A 15,536-nucleotide genomic window follows, 5' to 3' on the forward strand; every position below is an offset into this window, starting at 1 on the left:
AAATGAGAAGGTCACTGGCAGGCTAGTGTCTGCTGTGCATAACCCAGAGATACACGAGGCTTTGAATTCTGTTTCCCCGTAAAATTCAGCCAGTGGTCCCTAAGAGGTCAGGCACGACATATGTTCTCCCTCGTCACTTCGGTAAAGACAGACTTTGGTCACAGCTTTAGTAACACGGCACGTGACTCCCGGAATGGGCGCTCCTGGCTATGAGGGACCCACGTCTGTTACATCCTTAATATGATTAATAAAATGCTTTCAGTGAGAAAGATATTTGCTCAAAAGGGGGAACTTGTGAAATAAAGAAAAGCTGACCACCACACTAGGGACCACCAAAAAGATTTCTAAGGCCTAAGTAATGCAAGTTTCATTAACTCCGGGAGTCTCAAAATGGCCCACCATGAAAAACGAAAAACACCCATCTGTTAATTGAGTTAAAGGCTGAACAACTGGTATCCGCATTCCGGGTAAAGGATAAGCAAATTTTCTGCATTTCCTCCTCATTTCCGTTGGCGGCACTTTTTTCCCCCAGAACTTATGTAAATGAAATGCACCCTTTTGAAGTCCTGTCCCTCTTGCCTGTCTCCTCCAGGATAAAAAACCTAATTTCGGCTCTTTGGAATGTATGTCCTACCCCACCCACCGCCGGGGTGGGCTCCGTCTCCCTCGATAGGAATTCTACCTTCCAGGGACTAAATCCATAAATTTTGGCCCCAAAATAACTCTTTTATTTCAAGGTGATGATTGGAATTTTCCTGCACACCAGGGAGGTCATCAAATTTGACAGCGATGTTTCCCACGTGGGAAACCGAGACCTGTGCCTGTCTCCGGGCCGGTCCATACCAGACCTCGGGACCCCCGTCTGGGGCCATTTCCTCAGCCGATCTTTGCAGCTTTATCTTCTGCGTCCCGGACTCCTGCCCGCGTCCATCGCGGAGGCCAGAGGTTCCAGCACCAGCCGGTTCTGCGGGGCTCCACGGGGCGGACGGCGGGTCCGGGAAGGCCTTGCAGACCGCCCCCGCCCTGACGGCGCGCGCGAGGATGGGCAGGAGGGCAGCGCGGGCTCGAAGGCGCCCCTGGGTGCCAGGCGCGGCCGGCGGGAAGGGTGCGCGCAGCTAGGGCCCGCGCGCGCAGGGTTGCCGTGGCAACCGGCAGCCCGCCCCGCCCCCCACCCGGAACCCGGCGCCGACGCGGCGGCCCAGGCCGGGGGAGGGGACTGGGGCGCGGAGGGGCGGGTTTGCGCGCCGAGGCGATAAAGCGCGGCGCCGGGGCGGCTCGGGGCTCTGCTCGCCGCGCCCCGACTTCGATCCCGTGCCGCAGCGCAGCATCTCTGGACGGCAGCGGCCGCAGGTCAGTGCGGAGCGGAGACGCGCCCCGGGAGCTGAGCGCCCGTTGGGAGCGGAGCCGAGTGACCCCCGCAGCGCCGCCCACCCCGCGCTCCCGGGCGCGCGCGTGGGGCCCCAGCAGTGGGCGCGGAGCTGGGACGGCCCCGCCGGGGCCAGGGGAGGGCCGGCGCGGCTGGGGTCGGGGGGACGCCACGCACAGCCCCTTGCACTTTTCGGAAAGGCACCCCCTCCAGGGACTAGAGGCGGCGCGCCCGTTCTCATAAAACCGGTCTGCCCAGTCACCTCCCGCTAGGGTGGGACCGCACGCCCCCGGCCGGCAGACCCGCGAGCGGCCCCAGGCCCGCGGCCTCTCGGGATCGGCCTCCGCGGCGGGTGTGCCTGGGCGCAGGTGAGCCAGGCCTCCCTCGGAGACGAGCTCACGCTCGGAGCTCCGGGGATCTCCCCGGCCCCTTCTGGCTTTCGGACATCCCCTCGGTGACGCCAGACCTCACCAGCGCGTCGGTGGAGTCTGCACTTCGAGCAGTTTGCCAAGTGCTCTGCTTTTGCTCGGTCCCCTGCCCGGTGTGATGTGGCGCTGCTGTCAAAGAATGCGGAGACCCGGGGGTTTGGCAAGGTAGTCGGCGGCGCGCCCAGCCAGGCAGCGGCGGTGTGCGGCCTTGACCCTGTCCCCGCGTGCAGTCCTCCCGCGGTGGGGGGCTAGGAGCGGCTGCGCTGGAGCTGGGGGTGGGCAGGGTGGGCAGGGTGCGCCCTGCGCGGCCGCCGGGAGGTTGCCTGGCTGTCCACCCTCTTAGGCAGGCATCTGATCGCATCTCTTTCCTTTGAGGTGTAGTGGTGGAGGGTGGTGGGAAGGAGTGTTGAGACTCCACAAAACTGGTTTCCTACCCGTCTTCGTGGTAATTAGCGTCTGCTTGACCGTGGGAGGGTCAATTCATCCTGCAAAATGGGGAAAAGATTCCAGCGTTGGGGTTATTCTGGGGGTGAAATAAGGGTTGGGGAAAGCGGGTGCTTTCCTCGACGCTCAGTAATTAGGAGGTGCCTGGGTCTTCCTTCGGTCGTTACTATTAGGAGCACATATTTATTATTGTTGAATGAACCGCAAGATTTAAAAGCCTAAGCTGCGTTGCAAATGTGTTTCATGAGCTTTGTTACTCCTTCAAGCAGACTAAGAGGGGGGCGAACCAGGGCAAACGAAGGTGGTGGTGGTCAGCAGTGTCCTTTAGAAGTGGGAGAGGGGTGGGAAAGGAGGGTCTGCAGCCGCTGACCACTCCTGGAGACCCCTGAGGCTGGAAGAAACAGTGAGGCAGCAGAACCGGTAGGTTTCAGCAGGTTTGTAAGCTGAGAAACAATGGACTGGGGAGTTCAGTGGGACGGGGGCTGGGGCTTTGGAGGAGTCAGGTCCCTGCAGGCTGCATCCGTCTCCACTGGATGAATATTCTAGCGCCTCAGCAACACAGGTATGCACAGCCCATTTTCAGAGCTGGGTACCTTTTTTCAACGTAAATTTTATTTTAAATTGTGGTTTCAATCACAAATGAAATTTACCATGTTAACCATTTTTAAGTGTACAGTTTAGCGGTGTTAAGTATATTCACATGGTCATGAAACAGAATTTCTTCATTGTGCAAAAACTGAAGCGATGCCAATTAATTAAACATGAGTATCTCCTCCTCCTTTCTCCCACCCCTTGTCAACTGCTTTTTATTTCATGTTTCAATGGTTTTTGACTATTTTCAATAACTCCTATAACTTATGGATGGAATCATACAGTATTTGAGCTCATCTCTGAAAATGCACTTATTTGCAGTCTAAGCCTACCACTCTTGAAAGATTCCAGAAACACAAGAACACACAAGCACACACTGCATTCGCCATCAGAAGGAAAGCTCATCACAAGTCGTGGAGCATCTGAAAACTTCCACCAGTGAGCATTAAATAGACCAGTGGGTTTTTAAGTAACTGAGTCAGAAAGGTTCATTGATAAGACGTCAGATTCTACCTTGCAATGAACCGCTAGGGAACTACCATGTGTGGAGTTGGGGGTATCAATGGTGAGTATCCAGATTTATCTGTAAAGGGTTTAAAACACTGCTCCCTTTTCTCATTACTTTGCTGTGTGGGTCTGGATTTTCTTTATATACTTCAATCAAAGCAATAAAGAGATTGAATTCAAAAGCATATGTGAGAATCCAGGTGTTTTCTGTTAAGGTAGACATCAAGGAGATGTACAGAATGTAAAACTGGTACTCTTCTCACCGAAGTTCTTTATATCATTTTCATAAAGATACATTTCTGTTAACATGTTTTTTGGTTTTAAATGAATGAATATGTTAAACATTTCTCAGTGTTGCGTCCTAATACAGCACATGTGATTAGATATAAGCCACATACACAAAGGCTCTTTGTAGTCCTCAATTTTTAAGGATGTAAAAGGAGTCCTGAGACCAGAAAACTTGACAACTGCTGCCTTTAGAGTGTTAAGTTGAACTTGGCCAATAATAATCTTGACATGGGAAAACTATACATTGCAGGTGGCTGGAGGTTTTCTGTTTTGTTTTTGTTTTGAATGTCCATGCATTGTTAATAAAAGCATCCCCATTATAGGGACAGTGGTGCTGCTTGGTTAAGAATCGGGTCTGGAGGGGTGGTGGTAGCCCTGGTTAAGTTCCATAGTGTAGGAGGGGTCTCAGTAGGCTCAGGGAGTGTCAGATGTTACCTATGAATAGGAGTGAAACAAGAACAAACCCAATTATGAATCGTCCACATTGTTAAATGAAAATATGTTTATATTCAGTTAAGAATTTGTACCTCCTTTGTGGTTTTCCCTTATGGGGAAAGGGAAGGTGAGCAAAGTCGTACCTACATTGTGTTGTCAAGCTGCGCCTTTTCCCTGACTCCTGTCTCTTCAACCTTCAAAGGAAAAAATAAACTTTTCAGTTCTGGCCGTCCACTATTTTGCTTCTGGGGATTGAGAACTATCTTCGAGTTCCAGATGTTCTGGTAAATCTGGCTGCTGCTCGGCTTCCTCACCATCCCTCTGAGTTTGGGGAAAGAAGTTCTTATCTAGTCTCTGGTGTTGACAACAGCTGCGAGGATGGCTTCCCCAGGGGTCTTCAGAGGAGGCCTGAAGGGAGGCTAGGGCCTCTCCTGTAACATGACCCGCCTGGGGTACCTCCCTTGCAGTCCTGACCCCGGGCGTGAAGCCAGTGATGCTCCGGCAGAAGGTTCTCTCCTGCTCATTTGGGAAAGTTAGCCGAGACGGAGGGCCTCGGGATCTTTATGGGGCTGCATCCTATGCTGGGGACCGGGTGGCCAAGCCTGAGCGGACAGGAGCCCTCTGGCTCCACCCACCTTATTCTGGTGTCCTAAAGAACAAAACCTCTGAAAAGGGTATAAAAACATGTTTTCATGATGATGGGGAGAGTCTAGTAACCATAATGTTGCTCATTTAACTGTAGAGTAATGATACCCCCCCCAAAAATAGGTGGTTTCTTAGCCTTTATGCTTGAAGAAAGTGGAGTGACATTTTGAAGACACTCAAGGAAAAATGTAAACAAAGGATTTTATTTCCAACAAAATTGACTTTCAAGTATAAAGGGTACAGATTTATCCAGCATAAAGGAATTTGGGAAATAGTGTTCCCTTAAACTCTTCCTAAGGAATCTATCAGAAAATGAGCTCCATTTGATAACCAATATAGAGAAATAGCACCATAAAGACTGGTGGTGGGCATTCAACATAGACTAACTTGTATAATTAAAAATTCAACTTACCAAAAAAAAAAACATGTTTTCAGAAGATTGCATTTTCCTTTTGTCTTCTATAATCCGGACTCAAGGGGCTGCAGGAACGCTCCTGCTACCTCGGTTACCTACACCAGACACTGGTTGAGTACAGCGGTAGGCTAAGCTCAGATTTTCCACTGGAAATCTCAACTGTGGTTCACCTTTTCTCCTTTCATGATCGTTGAGATCTGGTGATCTTTCTGTGAGGCTGTGGGGCACCAGAATGAGTTCCAGGGGTTCATCTACCAGTTCTGCTGGAAATCTTACCGTGGGGGCCACAGGGCTGTGTGCACAGAGCAGGAGGCCAGCTGCTGTTAGGACCAGGCGAGTACGCTGTGCCAGAATGATTTACGCTTGTGACATGCTTGCCTGGGTGTTGGGGATGGAAGGGGAGAGTGGGAGCCCCTCAGGTATGTCAAGCCATACGTGATTGGACTGTCTTGACCTTTTGAGGTCAGACTGTTTTCATGGTCAGTCCAGACCTGATGAGGAAGAGGCGGGCTGTACAGTAAAATATATGTGATCTGGGACAAAAGGAAAAAATGACTCTTGAAAAATGATCCTTTGTAAAGACATGGCAGTAAAACAGAATTAGTCAGAGCTTACTAAATATTGCTGAATGCCTTTATTTTTTATCTTATCCATCTCCTCTTCTAGTCTTGTTCATTCTCAAGATAACACCTGAGTGTTACACAAGATGTACAGGAAACGATGTAATTTAACCCGGGGCCTGTAAGTGGCCTCCAGCAGCGCGTGGACAGATGGGTGACAGTTGCGCAGATTTGAAGCCTTGGCTAGGATCCACGGACTCGGTGTTTCTGATTCTATATACAGTGACCTCCGCTGTGACATTAGATGCCAGCTGATGTCAGCAGTATGTGATTTCACTTCTCAGTCTCTGTCCAGCCGTTGTTTGCTTGTAATGCTTTACCCCTTGTTCACAGGGCCCTGCGTCCGCTCATGGTAGGCTCTTGATGGCTTCCTGTCTGCCCACTGGGCAATCTCCAGTTTAGTTCACAAATCCAAACATGGCTTTGCTCACAAGCTGACAATCTTGAGCATTACTTTCAGTTAAAGAGTTTGTGTTTTGAGAGCTTGGGAAACTGAAAGGTTAATGATGAACTCTGCTCCTTTTCTGTACAGTGTATTTGAAGAGAAAATGCCAGTCGTTGGGACCCTGCAGCAGGTTGTGGGCCGGACGCTGCAGAGCCCAGCCTGTGGCTGTTGGATGTCTGCCCTGCCCGTCCGGTTTCTGGGCACCTCCCCTCGGCAGATCCCAGCAGATGCCAGCTTTCACTGTGCCTCTTTCTCTGAGGCCGACCAGCCTCGTGTCCTAATTACAGGTTGGGTTTTTTCTTTTTTGCACGTTTGCCCTTGATTCTTGTTTTCTTTCCTGCACTGCTTCTGTCTGACTTTGTTTTGGGAATGTCTAACATGCCGCCAGCTAACGTTTAGTAACCTGAAGCCACCTTTCCCATGATTGGCTTCCTCCCGAACATCGCAAGTCCCACGTCCTTATTTTGTCACTGTTGCCAGCACAGGGTTTCCCTGCCATAATGTTTCATTGTTTGAAGGGAGGGCCTAGGAAGCTGGGATCCGGGAAGCTGCCGCGGAACACCATCCCCTTCCCGGTTAGCGTTGGCCTGGGAGTGACGGCCCATGAGAGGGGTGTGCAGGGACCAGAGCTCGGGCTCTGAAATCAGCAGCGTCTTTCCTCGGCCACACTCCTCAGCCTAAGCTGATGGGATGTCATTCATCCCAAGCGGCTGTTGCACAGCTGTGCATTGGAGACAGAAGGTAAGTTAGGGCCGGTCCCCGGGGAACTCGTTGCCACCATCTCATGGAGCCATGGATCTCACCATTGCCAGACTCGCCCCCCTGACCTCTCACCTCATGTACCCATCTCCTGACTCTGTATCCTCCTTTCTCCAAACTGCCCTGTCACTCCACAGTACTTCGAGACACCCCAAGCCCACCTCTGCTTTGACTGACACATTTTATTTCCTTCTTGCTAGATTTTCTTCCCTTGGCTTCACATCATTACGCTCATTATGTTCATGTGTGTGTGTGTGTGTGTGTGTGCGCGCGCACATTCACCTCGCCTTCTCACCTTTTCCTGCTGTCGGTGGGTTTCAGGTGTGGTCGTTTCCCCACTGCACGTGCCTGCCCACCTCACGTAGCCTGTAGTCTGGGTGTTGTTCCCCTCTGCCCCCTCCCACTCCCCTAAAAGCATCTCCAGGGGCCCAGTGGTAGGGGGCCTGGTGTGGTCCCATGTTGACAGGCACCCAGAGGAGATGCCGCCCTCTGTACCTTCCTACCGCATCAGTTTCTCCCAGGGGAGGTTTGTCGTTGCATCCCTCCAAGTGTGCCCCCAGCGCCCCCCTTTCTATCCACGGCATTTTTCAGTCTCCAAATGAGGAAGCACTGATGCTCATTTTGAATATCTGCAGCGACCCCTTGTTAGCTCGCGTACCTGCCCTTTTCCCGGATGACCTCCTGGTTTGTCCCTCCTCTTTCCCCGGTCGTGTCCTGTCCGCGCCTAATGGAGGGCGGGATTCTGGTCTCCCACCGCAGGGTGATACGGGCCATAGGTTCCGCTCTGTGTGTTTCGGCCCCTGCTGCAGACAAGCTTCTGAGCCCAGCACACAGTGAAGGCAAGGCCGGCGGGGACTCCCTGACCTGGGACCCGGGAGGCTGGGCGGCCTGCTCGCACCTTCCCCCGTCCTGCACCCTTGCCTCCCGTCAGCCCCTCTGTGTGGAGAGAGCTTCGTCTCTGAAATGCTTTCACCCGTAGCCAAGATCATCAGTAAAGTCTTATTCCATTATTGCATTCTGGGAATGATTGAACTGGTTAGATTTGGATTTAAGTTCCATTTTTTTCTTCTTCATCTAGGGGGTCTTGGCCAGCTTGGTGTGGGGCTTGCTAACTTGCTGAGGTAAGAGCCCTCGAGTTGAAATCTAACATCCAGATTCTTCAGTATGTGAAGCTGTCTTTGGCACCTTTTAACCGTTTGCTCAGTTCTCCCCCTTCTTGCGCCTCCCGTGTTTAAGACAGCGCAGCTCCGCGGCACGTCACTGCGCCTCTTCACCCCTGAGCCTCGCAAGTCCTTAGCTTATTGCCTCCCGTACTGGGCCTCTGCCCTTTCTCTTTTCCAAGTAAGGCATGTGACTCCCCATCAATCAGTTGATTTTTAGGTGTCTGGGAGCAGAGGTTGGTGCATGTAGAAACGGAAAAGAAATGGTGTGGGATTTGGAGGGAGCTGCATAAGGACAAGAGGAGGGAATGGGGAGGGCAGGCTCTGCAGGCTGCTGGGAGGGGGCTGGTGACAGGTGGAGGGATGACAGTGTGGCGGCCTTAGAGACCAAGGATGGTGCTGCCCGTGGGAGAGCCAGGCCCGGGGGCGGGCGTGCTGGGGCAGAAGAGAGGGCAAGGTGTATGGAGGGGGACTCGGAGGTGGACGGGAAAGCACAGTTCCTGTTTGAGAGCATTTTCATAGGGCCAGTTGTGGCCTCTGTGTACCAACTCCCATGCTGTCATTTTCCCTTTAGGAAACGATTTGGGAAGGACAACGTGATTTTGTCCGACATAAGGAAACCCCCTGATCACATCTTCCGTAGCGGTAAGGGATTGATAGGCTTTGCTTTTGTTTTATCTTTAATTTTCAAAGTGCACTTGGAGAGGTAGCTTGTGGTGTCCACGTGTGCAGCAGCTCATGGCCGGGCGTGAGGGAGAGGTGGGCAGGCGGCCCAGCTACACAGCTACGGGCACTTGGCACCAGTGTCGCCTGTTCCATCAGCTGTCTGCGTAGGGCTGCTGCCTGCTCGGGAGTTAGGAGGACCTGCAAGTCTTCTGAACTTGATGTGAAGTTCTCAAGCAGTAGCTCTGGAACACAACCTTTGATTCCTGTCTTCTTGGGTGTTTGCTTGACTGCTTGACTCAGAGAACAAACAAAACCAAGTTCTGTAATGAGAAAAGGAAGCCTTAAAAATGTGGAGAAATTAATCCTCCTGTTTCAGCATAGACTTGCTCTTAACTGTGCGTGCACACACACCTCTCAAACTCCTCTGGCCGAGTTTTCTACCACCTCAGAAACATTTGTATGATCTCTCCTAGCTCAACGCCAGGCTCCTCAGTCAGTGTCAGCTTTTGCTGCTTACTGTGGGGAAGGTGCTAATTTGTCGTGAGTGGGGAAATTAGCATTGGACAAAATCAGGTCTATCTCTAGCCTAACTGAGTCTGATCACCTCAGGTTTTGTGGTTCTTCTATACCAAGGTGTGTGTGGCTTTTGTTTTAAATCCATTTCTCTGTTCCTTTTAAAATATGCAACTTGTAAGCAGAATGAAATCACCATGTGTGTGTGGGGTTGGTGTTAACAGCTCCAACTCTGGCCAGCAGCTTGGCTGTGACCCCAGTTCTGCTTATTTTGTTTGATCCTGGTGAGTTCTTACCTCTCTGTGCCTAGTCTCCCCATCAGGAAAACGTATCTGCCTGGAAGACTGTTTGAGAGCTAAATGTATGGGAAGCCCTTAGTGCAGTGCCTGGCAGGTGCAAGCTGCACAATCCGTAGCTGTCATTTCCTGTGCGGTGACTGGGTTTGTTACTCTTGTGCATGAAAAATGCTGCCCAGGGTCCAACTGGTTCGTTACCAAGGTAACACTGGGTCTTTCACAAGTCAACAGAGGAGGAGGAAAAGGTCATTTAGTCTTTCAAACCCAAACTCTTTTATTCCTGTGGTTTCACTGTTCCCTGTAGGCCCGTTTATCTATTCTGACATCCTGGATTATAAGAATCTCCGGGAGATTATAGTAAACAACCGCATCACCTGGTTGTTGCATTACAGCGCTTTGCTCAGTGCGGTGGGAGAAGCAAACGTATCCTTGGCCCGAGCTGTCAATATTACCGGTACGTCTCTGCCTCTTACCCACAGTGGTCGCCCTGCTGATTGCTGCGGATCCCTGGTAGGAGATGCTTCAGACTGCCATGTCTGTTTCAGGATTTCATAATGTGCTGGACGTTGCAGCAGAGCACAACCTGAGACTGTTTGTGCCCAGCACCATTGGAGCTTTTGGACCCACTTCTCCGCGGAACCCAACCCCAGATCTCTGTGTTCAGAGACCCAGGACCATCTACGGGGTGTCCAAGGTCCATGCGGAGCTCATGGGAGAAGTAAGCATTGCTTGACAAGATGGCGATGTTTTCTTTTCTATGTGTTTTGCCTCAAACGCCTGCTGGTTCCTCCTCCCAGGGGACTTGCCCTTTCCCTGCCTCCCAGTCCCCAGGAATGCTCATAAACTGACTGTTTGCCAAGGGCAGGTGTCTGTAGCTGCACATGGACTCCTCAGCCATGCAGTAACATGCAGCGCTTCCTCAAGCCCCTCTAATGGCACCCCTGCATTTGCTGCCCAGCCTCTTTGAACTGTACCGTTCTTTCAGGCTCCCAATATTGGTAGTGTAGGTTATTTTAAAACTTTGTATTTTGGAAAACTTCAGATGTCTCTGGTTTTAATTTTTCTTAATACTCTGTCTTTATACATCTAGAGAAGATTGTACTTGGTGTCTCATCCTTCAGCTGGTGTTGTCAGTCGTTGCTCTGTTCCCACTGCCTGCTCCGTTCTCTTTCCAACATGGTATGGCAGGAATGTGCCCATAGGGAATTGTTTAGGTCAGTGAGCAGTGACTTCTTTCCAAAGAGAGGCTGGGAATCCTACTGTGGGCTGATTGACTATTTACCATGTTGATGTATCACCTGAATGATGATTCTTTGAAGCTAAAAATTTTAAGATTTACTTATTAAAGAAAAATGAGTGATTCTTGGAAATTCTAGCATCTTTATTCCTTTTAGGAGTATTTTAACTAACTGAATAGAGTGATATTTCAGAAAAAGGCTGTTAATTCTTTGCATTGCTCTGATTTAAAAGATTCCTTTTAAAGTAAGTTTTTCCCTTTTTTGTAGTATTACTATTACCGGTATGGGTTAGATTTCCGATGTCTGAGGTATCCTGGGATCATTTCAGCTGATTCCCAACCTGGGGGAGGAACAACTGGTAAGTGATTGTTTCTTTCATATGGAAGGTAAGCGTTCCTCCCCAGGACCTGCCTCCCAGGGGCTCGCTGGACCTTACTGACTTCAACTTGCTAAGGGCAGTTCACGTGGTTGTAAATCCAGCTCAGGATTGGCCACCCACGGTGCTGGAATTAAACAAATAATATTCAAGAACAAATTTGTTACCCACCCATAGGAAGACACCAAATAAGAAAATAGCCTTTTTATTATTTTATTTATTTTTATTTATTTTTTTATTGAGGTATCATTGATATACTCTTATGAAGGTTACACATGAAAAACATGGTTACTATAGTCACTCATATTATCAAGTTTCCCCCACACCCCATTGCAGTCACTGTCTAGCAGCATAATAAGATGCCACAGAGTCACTGCTTGCCTTCTCCGTGCTATGCTATCTTGCCCGTGACCCTCCCCACATCATGTGTGCCAATCTTAATGCCACTCAATCCCCTTCTCCCTCCCTCCCCACCCGCCCTCCCTCACCCCTCCCCTTTTGTAACTGATCCTGTCTTGGAGTCTGTGAGTCTGCTGCTGTTTTGTTCCTTCAGTTTTGCTTCGTTGTTTTACTCCACAAATTAGGAAAATCATTTGGTACTTGTCTTTCTCCACCTGGCTTATTTCACTGAGCATAATACCCTCTAGCTGCATCCATGTTGTTGCAAATGGTAGGATTTCTTGTCTTCTTATGACTGAATAGTATTCCATTGTGTATATATACCACGTCTTTATCCATCCATCTATTGATGGACACTTAGGTTGCTTCTATATCTTGGCTCTTGTAAATAGTGCTGTGATAAACATAGGGGTGCATATGTCTTTTTGAATCTGGGATCTTGTTTTTGGGTAGATTCCTAGGAGTAGAGTTCCTGGATCAAATGGTATTTCTATTTTTAGTTTTTTGAGGAACCTCCATATTGCTTTCCACTATGGTTGAACTACTTTACTTTCCCACCAGCAGTGTAGGAGGGATCCCCTTTCTCCACATCCTCGCCAGCATTTGTTGTTCCTTGTCTTTTCAAAGTTGGCCAGCCTAATTGATGTGAGGTGATATCTCATTGTGGTTTTAATTTGCATTTCCCTGATAATTAGTGATGTGGAGCATCTTTTCATGTGCCTGTTGGCCATCAGAATTTCTTCTTTGGAGAAGTGTCTCTTCATATCCTCTGCTCATTATTTAATTGGGTTATTTGCTTTTTGGTGTTGAGGCGTGTGAGTTCTTTATATATTTTGGATGTCTACCCCTTGTCAGGTATGTCATTCATGAATATATTCTCCCATCCTGTAGGATGCCTTTTTGTTCTACTGGTGGTGTCCTTTGCTGTAGAGAAGCTTTTTAGTTTGATGTAGTCCCAATTGCTCATTTTTTCTTCTGTTTCCCTTGCCCCAGGGAGATGTGTTCAGGAAAAAGTTGCTCATGTTTATATTCCAGAGATTTTTCCTGTGTTTTCTTCTAAGAGTTTTATGGGTTTATGACTTACTTACATTCAGGTCTTTGATCCACTTTGAGTTTATTTTTGTGTATGGAGTTAGACAGTGATCCAGTTTCATTCCCTTACATGTAGCTGTCCAGTTTTGCCAACACCAGCTGTTGAAGAGGCCATCATTTCCCCATTGTATGTCCATGGCTCCTTTATCCTATATTAATTGGCCATATATGGGGCTTGGGTTTCTATCTGTGCTCTCTATTCTGTTCCATTGATCTATGGGTCTGTTCTTCTGCTAATACCAAATTGTTTTTATTACTGTAGTTCTGCAGTAAAGCTTTAAGTTGGGAATTGTAATCCCTCCAGCTTTGTTCTTTCTCAGGATTGCTTTGGCTATTTAGGGTCTTTTGTGGTTCCATATGAATTTTAGAACTATTTGTTCTAGTTCGTTGAAGAATGCTATTGGTATTTTGATAGGGATTGCATTGACTCTATAGATTGCCTTAGGCAGGATGGCCATTTTGATAATATTCATTCTTCATATCCATGAGCACAGAATGTATTTCTATTTATTGGTGTCTTCTTTAATTTCTTTCATGAGTGTCTTGTAGTTTTCAGGGTATAGGTCTTTCACCTCCTTGGCTAGGTTTATTCCTAGGTATTTTATTCTTTTTGATGCAATTGTGAATGGAACTATTTTCCTGATTTTTCTTTCTGCTAGTTCATTGTTTAAAAAAAATAGCCTTTTTAAAAAATACAGCCTCTGTTGTTACTACTGTGAGCTCTTTTAAAATGGACTCTGTGTATCGTGTATTTAAAAGGTACATAAACAGCAGTGTTATTAACTGGATTCAAGCATGCATTACATTCAGTGACTTGCACATTAGAAATTGTCTTCATAGGAGGGGTCCTGAGATACAGTATATAAGTTCTCAGCAAAATGTTAGGGATTTGAAAGGGGCTCTGGTTTCAGTCACTTGTAAGAAGATTTTGCCTTAATAGAATGCTTCTCCAGGTGTTTACTGGAACCCCCATGGATCTCTGGGGCACTTTCAAGGGGTCCATGAAGTCAAAACTGTTTCCATATTAGTCCTAAGACATTATTTGCCATTTTTACTCTCCTTTACAAGTGTACCCTGGAGTTTTTCAGAGGCCGCATGGTGTGTTCAGTCTAGCACAGCAGACAGGTGACCCCAGCTGTCTCCTCTTAAGCCAGATAGTAGAGATTTTCAAAATATAAGTTAGGCCATACTTCTCACTTTTGTTTGGAAAATATGTTCTTTTCCATATGAAATACATACATATAAATATGTGATGGGTTTATTATTATCATTTTACAATGCAGTAATTGTTAAAATTCTCTGTTAATTTTTGATAACAATAAACTTTGATATAACTCACATTAATAACACTTCTTTGGAGATCTTTAGTGTGTTTTAAGAACATCAAGCATTCTGAGATTAAGACATTTGAGAACCACTGCCTTAATCCAAGAAGCTCTCTGATCATTTTGTTAGAAGAGACCCACAGGTAGGATTCTCTTCCAGACTATGCGGTCCAGATTTTCCACGATGCAGTGAAGAACGGCAAGTTTGAGTGCAACCTGAAGCCCAGCACCAGGCTCCCAATGATGTACATCGACGACTGCCTCCGGGCCACCCTGGAGGTCATGGAGGCCCCGGCAGAGGCCCTCTCCTTGAGGACCTACAACGTCACTGCCATGAGCTTTTCCCCCGAGGAGCTGGCCCAGGAGCTCCTCAAGCACGTGCCAGAATTCCAGATCACATACAACGTGGATGCCGTTCGGCAGGCCATAGGTGGGTACATCATTGCAAACCCCCTCAAAACCCAAGTTAAGCTCCGTCCGTGCTGTGAGTCCCTTGAGAATCATAAATGGGGGAAGATCCGCAAGCACAGCACCTTCTTGGGTCCTGACATTTTGCAGCAGGAGGCAAAGCCAGCAGGTGCTCCTCTTTGGGGAAATAATATCCGAAGTGGGTGGAATACTCCCATTCCAATAAACGGCAGGTCAGTTATTTCACTGTTTTATAGGTCAAAGGTAAAACAGGCAGAATAGTGTGAGAAAAGCCCAGGGTTTTCAAATGCTGTGGCTGCCCTCCATGGCCCTGAACCCCTTCTGAGTGTGAGGGTCCTACCTTACAAGCCTGTGTGGGATTTTAACAGTGTGTGACACTGTGCCCTGCCCCACAGGAGATGCAGGATACATTCTTCCGACCTACGAGGTCACAACGTGATTAGGAGTGGCTCTGGTCTGCTCAAAGGGAATTTCAAGGAGAGAATTTCTTTGGAGTACCTTGTGTTATAGACCTTTATATAAATGCAAACGTTCTAGATCTTTTTGCAAACCAAGAGCCTGAGTAACTTAAGCTACTCTTCATCTTTTCATAGCGGACAGCTGGCCGATGAATTTTGATGACAGCAATGCTCGGAAGGACTGGGGGTGGAAACACGATTTTGATCTCCCAGAGCTGGTGACCACGATGTTGAACTCCCATGGTTCTGATACCAGAGTTGCCCAAGCTAACTGAAGCCGTCAGTAGGAAAAGCACCTGTATCGTGGGCAGCTGTCAGGGAAGCTTGTACCGACCCCAAGACAATAGACCCCAAGGAACCTAGGTGATCTGGAGCTGAAGGACTAATCGGACTAAATTTTGCAGCTCGTATTGAACTGCTGGATGGAGAACTGGGTCGGCACTAGCATTTTCCACGTTGTAGGCTGGGTGGTAGGACTTCTAAATACTGGTTGTTTGCCTAAATTTGTCCAAACACAAGTATCACAGAATGAAAACTGAAGTCATAATAGCTCCCATTTCCTTGGTTAAGGTGAAGTGACCATTTCTGGGAAGGTGGACATATGTGACGCTTGTATTTAATTAAATTTCATTTGGATATCA

The 15,536-nt window shown here is 48.3% G+C and overlaps 1 protein-coding gene across 2 annotated transcripts; it reads left to right on the forward strand.

Annotated features, from left to right (window-relative positions):
* Positions 1–1,192: 1,192 nt before the first annotated feature.
* On the forward strand, positions 1,193–15,536 carry LOC108403407 (L-threonine 3-dehydrogenase, mitochondrial). Of its 2 annotated transcripts, none has more exons than XM_036998980.2 (9): positions 1,193–1,350; positions 6,272–6,471; positions 8,022–8,064; positions 8,678–8,748; positions 9,883–10,032; positions 10,124–10,296; positions 11,084–11,174; positions 14,169–14,438; positions 15,031–15,536. In XM_036998980.2, the coding sequence occupies exons 2-9, from the start codon at positions 6,288–6,290 to the stop codon at positions 15,168–15,170; spliced, it is 1,122 nt and encodes a 373-aa protein (XP_036854875.2). In that variant the 5' UTR covers positions 1,193–1,350; positions 6,272–6,287; the 3' UTR covers positions 15,171–15,536. The 2 variants fall into 2 exon arrangements, with proteins under 2 accessions (XP_036854875.2, XP_017526043.3); XM_017670554.3 differs by lacking the exon at positions 1,193–1,350 and adding an exon at positions 1,631–1,734.

This window comes from Manis javanica, chromosome 3, assembly GCF_040802235.1.
Source record: "Manis javanica isolate MJ-LG chromosome 3, MJ_LKY, whole genome shotgun sequence".
Taxonomy (NCBI): domain Eukaryota; kingdom Metazoa; phylum Chordata; class Mammalia; order Pholidota; family Manidae; genus Manis; species Manis javanica.

Excerpts from the sequence above, each read along its gene's own strand:
- LOC108403407 (XM_036998980.2), top strand. The coding sequence starts at position 6,288 with ATGCCAGTCGTTGGGACCCTGCAGCAGGTTGTGGGCCGGACGCTGCAG. Across the intron at positions 8,749-9,882 it reads TGATCACATCTTCCGTAGCG|GCCCGTTTATCTATTCTGAC; the intron begins GTAAGGGATTGA and ends TGTTCCCTGTAG. Across the intron at positions 10,033-10,123 it reads CCGAGCTGTCAATATTACCG|GATTTCATAATGTGCTGGAC; the intron begins GTACGTCTCTGC and ends TGTCTGTTTCAG.